Raw genomic sequence first — 13,792 nt, 5'->3', positions numbered from 1 at the left:
TTTATAGAAAAATACAGTCACAGTTAATTTACTTGCACCTCTAGGCAATGGTTCTTTCTTCAACATCTAGCAGGTAAGATCTTTACCAACATTCTGCATCAATGATGTTGTCATAGGACAGTGTTTGCCGTCTCTGCCCATATAAAACCAGCGGACCAAGGCTGTTTTATTTTCTCCTAAGGACTAAAGCCTATTAAAGCCAGCAGCCACCAGGTGAATGTGAGAGCCCATGCAATGTTTTTGTGACATACATACACATGGTTACCCTAGTTAAATGGAATATAACATCCTATTTAACTCAATCATGTTTCTATAAAATCAAATTCTCCGTGAAAAAAAGAGCCGTCTATAAAAACAATTACTATAATTCAACTGTGATAACTGAATTACATCAAGGCTTATAAAGACAAAAAAAAACTAAATGAAATTTGGAACTTCATTCATTAAGTCAAAAGATGCCATTTCTTTTTCTTCTCCAACAGAGATGTTCTATTTTGCTCTACACTATTACTTGTACATTTCTTTGTACACCGATTCAGGGAAGTACTTTTAATGAAAACAGACCGAATCTGGCCCTAAGTGGTACATCTGGGTAGGGAATGTGTGAGGAAAACATGCCAAAGTGGAAAAGTTGGGACAGTTCAGAGGGCAGCGATTGTGTGGGGAGGATGGGGAGAGACACAACATGCACACTGGCTGGGAGAGAAATGTGGGATGAGAAAATCAGACTTGGAAGTCCCCATTTAACCTGGAGGAAAATGGAAAAAAATGAAGTTTTATGAACAAGGAATGACATACTCAGAATTGGGGTATTAATCTGGCCACAATGAGTCCCATCACTGTGTGTGAGGGAAAGGGGTCGAATGTAGGGGACATTTGTGAAACTTTTATGAACACATTTAAAGCAAGGTATAATGACAATTTTAAAAAATTATGACTGCCATTATTGTTGACTCATTGTCAAGGTTAAAGGGATCCAGTTTTTTCTACTTTAGAATTTGTTCATCTAAGAAAAAAGGCAGGGAACACTTTCCCACACAGTGAAGAGGAGATAAACTGCGAGTCCAAGTACTAAAAAACTCATCGATGTCCATGCTGTTTCAGTTTGGCCCATGGACTGGCCCATCTGCAAACTCTCTATTACCAGCTCAGAACAAGTTAAATAGAGAAATTTGAGACCCAGCATTTACAAAAATTTTCAATAATTTGGCAGACTAATTCTAGATCTGTGAAATCTAACAATAAACATTTTAAGCTTGTATTTTGAAATCTTTTTTAAAGGTGATTTAGGAAATAAATTTTGTTTTGTTTTAAGAAAGCGTGGGTATGTCAAAAATAACATGAGAAATAGTGATCTACATGAATGAGTGATTAACAGCGAGCCAGAAAGTGAAATCCTACAAGAATGCAAAGAAAATGACTTAGGTTTAGACATGGGGATTTTAGAGAAGAGGAAGAGCGAATGAGTAACAAGAAGGAAATATTCTTATCAACAGCAGTATTATGAGCATGAGGGATAGGACCACAGGGAAAGCTATGACCTCAGAGAAGAGTTAGACCAAGAAAGCAAAGGAAATGCTCAACGAGTGAAGCAGAGAGAAATTTCATGGCACTATAGGGTATTAGTCTGTCCAGCTTTCCAAGGCCCTGTCCATTGGAGTGCTCAGGATATCACGGACTTGCCACGCATGGAGGAAAATTGTGTCGACTGAGCATTTATATCATATCATATTATGATGTGACAAGTTTTAAGTTAATTTGCTACCTAAATGTAAGCAATGGAAACTAACTGACAATTTAAATGAGGCAATCAGTGGAAGCAGTAACTACAAACTAAGTATTAGGGGGTTTTGTCTATATTAATTATTGCTAACATAAATATGCAAACTGATCAAATGAATTTATATCATGCAGGTTTTCATTTCTAAATTTTATAATCCTAGCTTTTTTCCATCTTTTCCATTTTGAAAATCAGAGCTATAATTTTAATACATTTTTACACTGGAAAGAATAACTTTTCTGTTTTAATTATAATGAAAATAGTTTCTGAAAATGCAAGGACTTAATGTTTATCTACTGCAAAAATTGCTACTAGAAATAGGTGAAAGACACTCAACAGAAAACTCTTGTATACAATGCATATGTAAATCTAATTAGTTACCTGTAATCTGTGCCATTCACAGGAGTCCATGTGTATGTCCTGTTTCCTTTGTCAATGTACCTCTACAAAAAAAGTTTGATATGGCTGTTACCATGTTATAAAACCTATGTGAACTTACATGAAAAGCAGAACACTAAAATTTGTTTATAAATTCTGTGGTCATTCAATACCCTCCCTCACACATGATCTATTCTACATTTATTAATTGCTATGGGTGGGTGGGTGTGTGTGCATATGCGTGCATGTGAGTAAAGCAAAATTTTAGGACAAAAATAAATACCTGCACATGACTTTTAAAGATTTTCAAGTGCAAGGTCTTAGTAATTCATGCTGAATTATTAACTTCAAACCTTTGAAAACATTTTCTAAAAATCAAATTTTAATAATAAAATAGGACCAGGATATATTAGATAAGCCGCATGTATTTTCATACTAGAGTGTGTTTGTGAGAAGTTGGTAATCTCAGGAAGTTAACGCACTGTTTCTAGGTCCAAATGCATGGTTAGCATATTACTGTTCTTATTAAGCCATTGCTATAGCATTTATCATAGGAAACTAATTACTCTGACCAGTGAGGGTCAGAAGAACAACTAAATCCACCAGGGAAAGGAAGTCCAGAGCTCAGCACCTTGAGGATACAGACCTCTTCATATGTCACTACTGAACACTAGTAAAGAAATTATCGTTCCTTCTTTCATTAGGTATGGTGATGGCATATATGCATTTTCACATTTTTCTAGTTCTCTCCAGCTTTATCATCCTCACAGAACAATAACCTTCACTGATATGTACCTTGGTTTTAGACAATACACTAAGCACTTTACAATCATTGTCTAATCAACCCCTGGACAAAATACTATTCTGTTCTATAATTTATTGATGAAATAAAAATATATAAATCTTCTAAACATCTAAATTGACAGGATGAAGGAACATGTATGACGCCAAATTCATTTTATAGCAATCATACACTTGCTTTATTCATCAAAGATTCCTCTGGTTTACATGTGTGGAGAATGGAGGGAGGGAGAATAGGATCTGATGAGGAGGTTTTTGGACTAGTAAGATTCTTAAAAAAGAAAGGAAATAATGTTCATGTATTTCATACCACTCATAAAAAAATGTCAAATTCGTGATGTTCAGCAAGTTAAAAAATATTACATCAGATTAAAAAAGTAAACATACAAGATAATATTTTCTTTCAATATCATTAATAAGAAAAGTCTGCAAATGGTTAGATGGTTAATAAGAAAAGTCTACATATTGGTTAGAGGAATTTATGGTAAACTAAAGGAGGAAAACATCAATGTGCCTTAATATAAACAAAATTAATTTATAAGTTGAGGAAAGAATGTGCAGGGCAAAGAGTTCTTGGCAGAACAACACGGAAAAGTCGGCAGAACTGCTTAATGGTTTACATCTTTCCTCAAAGAGCGGATGGGTAAAGAGCACGGCTACAGTCTAAGGAAAGAGAATTGAAGTTGCAACAATGACTGAAATTGATATATACCTCCTCCTGTCTTCTGGTAATGGGGACTCCTAATGATACTAAGTGAGAAAAGCCAAGTGCTAATGGAGGATCCTATTTGGATCCTAGCTCCCATCTTAGAGAAAGATCTGCTGAGGAATCCAAAAGAAATGTTTACATTTAAAATGATGGCACTGTGAGGGAAAGGAAAGAAGTTATACAAAAACACTTAAATTTCCAGGCTCCAAAGCTTCTGGATTCTGTGTAGTTTTCAAATATTCAAATATTTGAATGTCTGTGTATTTACTCCACATACGACTGATAATGGATAGACACACTGCTCTTGTACAGAGTTCTTCTACATCAATGTAAAACGATATGTGTATTACATATCTGTACCAGTAATTTACGGGTATAGTGGTGCTACCCCTTGATTTAATTTCATATTTAAATGTAAGGAATTATAAAGTGCATAAACAGTGAAGGAAGATAAGCCAAACAAAAGTAGACAAATAACAACAACAACAACAAAAGCCAAAATATGAAACTCAACAATTACAACATGTGCATGCACTAATCATTTAATGCATACAGTTTTAAATATTAACTTCAATTTTGCATGACTGAAATGCCCTAAGATGGCACCACATTAAATTGGGTCCTCTATTTTCTATGATGATAAAAAATGGAGACCTAAAATATAATTTTCAAGAACATAGTATTGATAAAATGTAAAACAACATCAAGAAACATAAAGCAAAATGTTTAACAAATATTAAAGAGTTTAAAATATATTTAAAATATCCGTCAGCAAAGAAAGCCTTAAAAACATGTATTTACTTGAGACATCTGTTTTATAAATACTGCTTTACAGGAAAGACAAACTACCAAAATCATTACTCATCTATACATTTTACTTAAGAGTAAGCCTGACTCAATTCTTACCTCATCTTGAGATTTAACCAGAGTTCTAAATGTTTTTTCTCCACTCTCTCCATCGATCATTTTATTTCGAATCTACAGGAAGAGGAAAGAATCACTTTATTGCAAGTATTCAATTGATTACCGAAGTGTGATTATTAAAGTACTGGTTTCTTAAGGTTTATACCTTGTTTTAGAAGAGACTGAATAAAAATAGGGTGGTTATACTTGTAGTTGTCTTTGGGCATATTCTTTTTAAAAGTTACCCCATTATAGTCATAATAATAAAGCCATCCTTAATTAAGCATCCTCATCATTAATTTTTTACATATTAATGAAAGAATGGACAATTACTTTATGGGACTGACAGAGGGGAAACTGAGCCATAATAGGTTAGACAGTATTCTTACAGTCACACCATGGCGTGAGGGTCCAAAGACCACACTCTGCAGCATTACATGATCCTGCTCTCTCATTTCCAAATAATGTATAACAAACATTCATTAAATACCTAAGACATTCCAGCACTAGCCTTGGTCTTGGGTAGTAATAATAATTAAATTCTGGTGTTCTACAATGAGGGAGTCAATGTGGAAAAGCCAATATCTACTCTTGACAACCGAACCATTGTCATCACCTCTCATCCAGGTCAAATTGTCAAGCACGGAGATACCAAGTGTGTGCTAAATGAAGGCATGCCAATTTATCGTAGACCATATGAGAAGGGTCGCCTCATCATCGAATTTAAGGTAAACTTTCCTGAGAATGGCTTTCTGTCTCCTGATAAACTCTCTTTGCTGGAAAAACTCCTACCTGAGAGGAAGGAAGTAGAAGAGACTGATGAAATGGACCAGGTAGAACTGGTGGACTTTGATCCAAATCAGCAAAGATGGCGCCATTTCAATGGGGAAGCATATGAGGATGATGAACATCATCCCAGGGGTGGTGTTCAGTGTCAGACCTCTTAATGGGGCCAGTGAATAACACTGCTGGCATTTTATGTGCAGTAGTGAATGAGTGAAGGACTATAATCATAGCTCACTACTTGCTATTGTTTTTGTTTTAATATTCAACTATAGTAGTGTTTTAAAAGTTAAATGAAGAATAAACTCAAATATAAAAGCTTAAAAAAATGTTATAAAGTCAGTGCATATTAAGACACTCTCTGACAAATTCTAGAAGAAATTTGGTGGCCTTGGCATAGATGAGCGAAGTTCATCCGTTTACAAGAATCTTAAAAATCTTTGCTCTGAAGTGCAAGAGCCTGGTTCAAATGCCGGTCCTGCTACTTCCTGGCTGAGTAGCTGGATACAGGCTTTTTAAACCTCTGGACTTAAAACATACCATCAGTATGACAAATAATGATCATATAATGACAGTACCTATTTCAAAGGTTCTTGAGAATCCATGACTGACCCACATTATGTACTTAATAAATACTGTTATTTTAAATTATTATCCTCATTATTATAGAAGATCCTCTCAGAGGAAATGACATGCAATTTTGGTTTTGAAATAAAATCGAAATTTCTGGGTCAAGGGTACTAAGACAAACGTGGCAGGTTTTCTCCTCAGGTTGCTTTTTGGGTGGTTAGACGGCCTCCAACTTTTCTTCCAACTCTACGGCAATGTCCTCAATCTCTATGTTGTGCACTGAAATTGACAAGTTACATTTGTACTGAAATACTGAAACATCTCTACGGATGGAATGAGAAAGGAACAAACTAATGTCACACCCAAATTAAAATATTGATTCCTTTCCATATGACCGTTTGGATGAGAGAGCCCAGGATCCCGAAATTTTAAAGACAAAGAACATTCATCACTGTGTACCTAGTACCTAGGAGAGAAGCTAACGCAGTGAAGTTGTTCAATGGGTACTGTGGGACGGATGAGCCTCGGCATTGGGCCTGAGAGTACTACTCAGGCGTTCACTCACCTCCACCTTAATGTCATTCTCTAATTCTGCATCAAGGAAATCCAAAGTTACTGGCTCCTGAGATTTGGGGTTCTACACAGAAAATAATAATAATTAAGCATATACAACATTGTAAAAAGATGCTATATATAAATAATTTAATGTATATTCAAATATGAAAATAATTCCATAGATGTATATTAAATAGCTACATAAACATACACGGTTTCCTATACATATATTTTAAAATGACAATAAGTAAGCTAGGGATTTGGGCTTTAGGTGTAGCAGGAAAATTTTAATTTGCCACCAACCAAAGATAGTTTCATTTTGAGTGCTGTATTAGATACTACATTTGTAATTTTAAGTTCTGTGAGAACCGGACAGTTGAAGGTCTACTCACAACTTTCTTTCCTTTAATTAGGATTGGAAAGGAGCAAAATAAACCCATATGGATAACATATTTGGCAACTAGACCAGGCAACATAAAAGTAATTCACACTCTTTATATTCTATAAAAAGAAGTAATATGAGGGAAAATCTTTTAAACTACGTTTGAATTTGCTATGTGAAACTAACTCTTCTAAGCATATTCTTAAGAAGCATTAAAAAAAAACCCCAAGTTTACTTCATATATTGGAATCTCAGAAATGTGGCATATTTTAGCAAGTCAAATTAAATAAACCTTATAAGATAAAATTTGTGGTCAAGTCACAAGCACTTGAATAAAGGTAAGCTATTGTAATTAAAATCTAACTAAAATAATAACCATTGGGTTCACTAAATACGGTCTCCTGCTTTACATCTCCTACTGCTTCTTCTTGCTGGTGTGCAATAATAAGGACAATTAACTGGGGAACAAGGCAGATTCTTTATTTACATAAATATATCAAATAAAACTGTTCGCCTGGCAAATTCACCTCAGATGACATTGAAAAAACTTTCTCAATCATAAAATGAACTTATTCAATTATTTGATAAACAAAACACACTGAGGCTCTTATAACACTGCTAAGTAATAGAACATGCCGTAATAGAATATCAAAGTTTATTACAATAATACAGTCCTAATAGGCATCTACAGTTTTACAACTACTTAATTTTAGAAACTAGGTTTTTAATGTTTACTAAAATAAATACCACTCCATAGTGGTATTTAATGAGATAGAAGTAAAGAATACAAATTATTCTGTATTAGCGCAAGGTCACTGGAAATTTTAATGATTTCAGCATCACGGGCTCTTCCAAAACATGTTCAGATTATCACTATTTTTTAAAAGTTTTTAATTTTCTTAAACCACCAAATGAACCAGATTATCACTATTTTAAGCAGTTTTAGGAGGACTGACTACCCAAAACAATAATAGTAATTAAAAATGTGTTAAAACTAAACACTTAATTCAAATGCTGAATGACATTATATATGGCACGTGTTTATTTTATAATTGAGAAAAAAATGCCTTCCTTCAAGGAATAACTCTATTTAAATAATCAAAGTTTATGATTCCCATGTTTTGGTGAATGGGTATTCTTAAAGGCAAATGAAAAAACAATCTCAGCTGTGTCTGGCACTTTTATTAAAAAAATATTCACTGCTCATGAGCTTGATATCTGGAGTCAGAAGGGTCTAGAATACTAAAAATGAGTATTAGATTGTTTAATAGGGTGATAATACTGACCACTGTTTTGGACAGCAACATATTGCCTCAGAAGAAATATTCATTGGAAATGTAGCGTATTTCATAAGGAGAAAATAAAAATCAATACCAAAAATAATTATAATCCTTTACTTAAAATACCAAACCAAGGAAGTCACTAGCAAAAGGATACTCTAAAGTGGACAATATTATTCAGAATCGCTTCTTTAAAGTCCCCTGAAATAAATCATCTTCACACAACACCGTAACAGCATTAAAAATTTAACACACTCACTGCAAAATCAAAAGTCAAGATAATCAAAATGATAAAATATAAACATAAATGAGAACATTATCTTACATGCAATGGACAATGCATAGCATGACCAGACCCAAACAGCATGCATGGAGGAGGCATTATCAGGAAGAATTGGCGATATGAAGATCATGTCCCAATCCAACATATAAAGACACAGAGAAGAGAATGAAATCATAAAAGCAAAATGTCAATGCATAACTTGTACTTTATAAATGGCAAGCTAGCTGACCATTTTTTAAAAGACCAATCACAGGCACAGTGATTGAAAAACCCGGAAGTAGAATCTTCTAGTAAAAAAAAGGACCAAGCAAGTCTTGATTCCAAAGAAAGGAATCAAGTCCCTTCTGTCCCAATGCTTTTGTTTGATATTTTAATATCTAACATTCCTCATGTACAAAATTTTAACATCAGTTGACATAAAAACATCATTTGTAGAACTAAAGTAGGCAGAATGCTTTTACACAAATTTTAAATGGAAATACTTAATAGTTAGTATTATGAAAATTACTATCTACTTCAAAAAATATTTTTCCAAAATTTCAAAAATTTCAAAAATCTTGTGTGGTCACCAGTTTGCCATTTCAGCTTTCCTTAGAAGGAAAAGGAAAATAAAACAAACCATTTTTCAGGTTGTTTATTTTCAAATTACATCCTAATATTTACATGCAATATTTGAAAGTACAATAAAAATGAAAATTCACTAAAATGTACATGAATGCAAAAAGTATCATTGAATACACAAAAAGAAGCATGCAAGAAGAGTAATATAAAACAATTTAATAAATCAAGATAAGACATAAATAGAATTTTCACCTCTACAGTTATCATAAAAGATATGAAGACTGATACAACAACATGAAGATCAGAATGCACAGAATTCTAGAGCTACAAGAAACCTGAAGGGTCTCTGCACTTGAGAACAACCTGGAAAACTTGAAACACTATTCATTAACCTGGGTCCCATCCCTGGGCATATTAAATCAGAATTTGCAGGAGAGGGAGCTGGAGATCAACATGTATATTTAATTTCCTGGGGGAACATACAACGTAGGATAAAAAGAAACAATTATTCTTAGTTCAATCTCCTGCTTTTCAGGTTAAGAAATTAAAGTAAGATGGGGTTTAATGAATTCCTCAAAGATATAGTATTAGCTGTAAGTACAACTAATGTAAAATTGTTTTACTAGTTCACAGTTTAATAATTCCTTCTTACTATCATACTACATCTCCACTATATCATTAATTTTATTTTAAAGCAATGACAGACTTATATATATAAAACATTAAGTCACACTGAACTTCCTTTAGAATTCTGAAATTGTCTTACTGTACTAATTCCCTTACTATACTGCACTAAACTGGAGAAGTATCCTTTCTGATGATTTTTAGTGTAACTATAGAAATATGCATACCTAAAATAACATTCAAATTTTGCTGACAAAAGAGAAAAGATTTTGCCATGAGCTTGTCAGGCAATAAAAATGCACATTTATTTGCAATTCTGGACATGTTAGTTAGCTTAAGGGAAATTTCTCTAACCTCTAATCCCCAAATACACTTTAGAAATACAAAGAAATTTGGCTTAAATTTTAAGATTTATAGAAACTACCCCATCAGAATTGCCTTTTATTTCCTTTTATTTTTTTTTTATTCCTTTTATTATTATTCCCTTTTATTTCCACTTAGAAGTTAATTTTACAAACAATTGTTAGGATTACATGGATTTGACACTAATGTCACAATATTTAATAACAAATTCATTTTGAGAGGCCACCATCTCATTATGATTGCTCTGATTAATGAATTACATAGTTTGCTAGCAATCTTGAGTTAGCAAATGCATACCCTCTGCTATCATTAATAACATTTTTGCTCCAGTTTATTGAGAAATGATGCTCATCTCCAACTCATGCTCTGGAAGCCTGAGGTCAGGAAAGGCAGCATTAATCATATGCTTTTAGGAAGAGAAGCTTAATCTCAACTCTGATTTAGCAAATTTGAAGCCACTGCTAACTTCATTCACAGTTACCTGAACAGTGGGTCTCCTTTTTCTTAAATTAATTGTTGGTATACCTACACCAATAGGCTGAAGCAACAGAGAGATGGTAATTCATCGTGCTACATATCAACACAGGTAAGGCTTCTACCCTATAGTCAATTTTATGAGATAGTTCCTTGATCAGAAAGAGGTACCACAGAGTTCATGATGAGTCAACAAATAAAACGAAAGTTTAAAAATATTTGTGGTGAATAAAAAAATGTATGCTAGTAGAAATACTCAAAAAAATGTTTAGCAAAATGACTCCTTATTTTCCATTTTTTTTCCTCCAAAGAAATACATATTTGGGAAGTGAGAAAGACAGTTTGCCTCAGATAACTTTTATGCGGATTAAAAAAAAAAGCAAATTTTAAATTTACATGATTCAAATGTGTTCAAATATAAATACTATAGGATATTGAAAAGTGTTAATATTAAACCCCTAAAATTTGTGCCTTTGTTTTCTGAAGTGTTACCAAATGTTTTATCCATGGAACTAAAGGAGAATTTAATCCTAACATTGTAAATTTATTCTATTTTTTATATTTTTTGTAGATTTATTTTAAATATTGAATTCTAAAATATTGACTTCTAAAAAATAAAAGATTATGTCCAATTTCCTGTACAATAAATATTTCTTAGGATTGACCAAAATTAGGTATCTAGTAAGTATACCTGATCTGATTATTTCCATGAAACAAAATGGAAGAAATTTAAAATGCATTTGGAAACAAAGCAGTATACATAATCCAGCATTTGTCAGAATGTGGTCACGGTAGAGACAGTATGCTTTGAGAAGCAGTGATTCCTTAGAAAATTACATAAAGTTTTATAGCTACTTTATTTCCTGTCACCAAGTCTTTTTAAAGGATATTCATACTGCCTTCTACAAACTACAAAATTATACTGAGATAATTTAAGATTATAGCTTCAGGAAGCAAACAGAAGGTGCTCAGCAAAGAATACTTGTAATAACACTAAACTTTGACCTTGTTAAATAATAAGGGATACTACAGAAACAGAGCATTATCTTCCTTTATTTCTACTGGTGTATTTCTGATGAACAGATTGAGAATAATTTTGTTAGTACATTAGCTGTTACCATATGGGTCCTTTGTACTTGTCAATTTCTAAAATCTTACACTGTATGGTCCTTTTATGAGGTTCTCTTATCTACCTGTATAGCATGTACCATCACTCACAAAATAGAAATCATCACGTTTAATGATGAGAATTCACAAGCATACTTAATTCACAAGAATGAATTTCAGAAAAAATAACTCATTGATTGTTCAAACATATTTTAATGGTTCTGTAAAATAACATTTTCTAAATATCTTTGTTGCATACTTGCTTATAACAATTTCCTATATAAAAATATGAAAAGTTGACATACTCTTGAAGAAAAATCACTTAGGCTATAATAAGGGTTTCTATAGAATTTATATTCTCATTGTAATTTTATGAGTTTTAGTAAATTATTCCAAATCTGAGCCAAATGTATGTTAACATCAAAGAGTAAAAAAAAAAAATTTCTCCATAAATACTGGTTATTAGTAGAGTGTATAGAAGGGGAAACGTTTTTCAAATTACTGCCTCTAAGTGATAGATTTATATCTATATATCATATGTGCATTATTCTCATTATTCTCTTTTATTTTTTTGTCTAAATAATAAAGTTCCTTTGGGGGAAGGGGTTAAGACCTACCATCATAAAAATGGGGGTCCTTCACACCCTTCAGCACATAATACTGTTACTGCTTTTAAATAACTTCAGTTGTGGAAATATAATTGAAAAATACTGGATATACAAAGACCAAAGAATAATATTGCAAAATTTTTTTAAAATCTTAAGAATGATTTAGAAAGATAGAAATTTTCAACTGTGACAAAATTATAGACTGTTTAGCTAATCATAAATAACTTTATTAAGAAGAACTTAATAGACATGTTTATAAAGAGCTGTTATAGATTCATAATAATGGGAAAAAATGCCTATACTACATTTATAATTTTAAAAAAGCCACTGAGAAATAATGCAGGGTGATCAGGAGCTACATTTGATTAGCTAATATTTACATCAAGATGGATTTTATATGGATGTTCCAAAGCAGAAGAATTAAAATTGACACCAGTTATTGTAATCACTTAGTATGGTTTTGTATTCAGTTTCAGTGGTTCTTAATTATCATTGACTGGAATATTTAAATGACTCAATATTAAATGTATGTGTGTTTATGCACCTACTTCTGTATGCCCTAAAATATCATGAACATTAAATTCCTGTGGCTGAGGAAAAGAAGGCAGCAAGCCTAAATTCCAATGTATTTCCCTCCAGCATGGGTTAAAGTATCTTCAGAATTATCTTCAAAGTTAAACAGTAACTTGAAGATGCTTACAAATCACAGCTACGTAATATAGGAAGGTTGTGCCACTTTTTGCTTCCAGATAAATATATATTCACCCCACCTGTGAAGCACTAATGGAAAGTGAAATAAGTTGGAGGAGATATGTAGGAAGATATTTTATATCTTGGCATAAAGATTAGGATAAAATGGTTTATCTATGGAATTTTATCCCTTCTGCACAACTCCCTGATGAAAAAATACTTCCCATTTCTTTTTTTTTTTTCCAGTGTTCAGCATTCATTGTTTATGCACTACACCCAGTGCTCCATGCAATACGTGCCCTCCATAATACCCACCACCAGGCTCATTTCTGAAGCCTGTTCTGATTTTCATTCATAGTTTTATAAGCCTGTCCAAAAGTAGAAAAAGCCCTCTGGGAGATGAAAAGGAGAGATAATTACCAGAAAAAAAGGGTGTCAGAACATGTGGCCTGAGCACAGAGGAACAGTACTTACACTTATCAGGTTCACACCCATCTGGGGCAATCTCCTCACTACCTTCCAGCCTTAATGACAATCCCAAGTGGGATGTATGAACTCAGGCACGGGGCGATAATGGCTGTCTCTGAGGTGTGAACACTGGTTAGTTAAATATTCGATAGAAATATGGGATTGCTGAATTGGTAAGAGAAAAATGAGACCTGCTTTCACACTTTCATATACTATAAACTGTGGTCGTGTCATCCATTAACCATATAGATACAATGTTCTTTTATATGTAGTCCTGTGTTCCTGTGTAGTGAGTTTAACACTATTAATTTTACAGAATTGCATAAGTCACTATAAACACATTATATACATACCTTTGGCTGAAGATTTGGGTGTAATAAAACATAACCATTAGGATCAATTGCAAAATAATAGCCATTGGGGCACAGCTGCAGAAAAAAACAAAAAACAAAAAACAAAACTTTCAAGATCTC

General features: G+C 33.0%; 1 protein-coding gene across 9 annotated transcripts in view; it reads right to left on the bottom strand.

Moving 5' to 3' along the window:
• The window catches only part of CACNA2D1 (calcium voltage-gated channel auxiliary subunit alpha2delta 1), a 502,406-nt gene that overhangs the window by 46,643 nt on the left and 441,971 nt on the right, over window positions 1-13,792 (bottom strand). For 3 of the 9 annotated variants that reach the window (XM_046020734.1, XM_046020727.1, XM_046020729.1), the window contains exons 18-22: window positions 13,673-13,747; window positions 10,454-10,510; window positions 6,490-6,561; window positions 4,575-4,646; window positions 2,162-2,223 (exon numbers count right to left, since the gene is read on the bottom strand). In XM_046020734.1, coding sequence (XP_045876690.1) covers window positions 2,162-2,223; window positions 4,575-4,646; window positions 6,490-6,561; window positions 10,454-10,510; window positions 13,673-13,747 — 338 coding nt within the window. Of the gene's footprint in view, window positions 1-2,161; window positions 2,224-4,574; window positions 4,647-6,489; window positions 6,562-10,295; window positions 10,347-10,453; window positions 10,511-13,672; window positions 13,748-13,792 lie in introns of those variants that run through there. The other 6 variants (XM_046020731.1, XM_046020733.1, XM_046020730.1 and 3 more) reach the window with 4 other exon arrangements.

Source organism: Meles meles, chromosome 10 (genome assembly GCF_922984935.1).
Source record: "Meles meles chromosome 10, mMelMel3.1 paternal haplotype, whole genome shotgun sequence".
NCBI lineage: Eukaryota > Metazoa > Chordata > Mammalia > Carnivora > Mustelidae > Meles > Meles meles.
The sequence above is the reverse complement of the archived record's forward strand: the minus strand, read 5'-3'. Positions and strand labels throughout refer to the sequence as shown.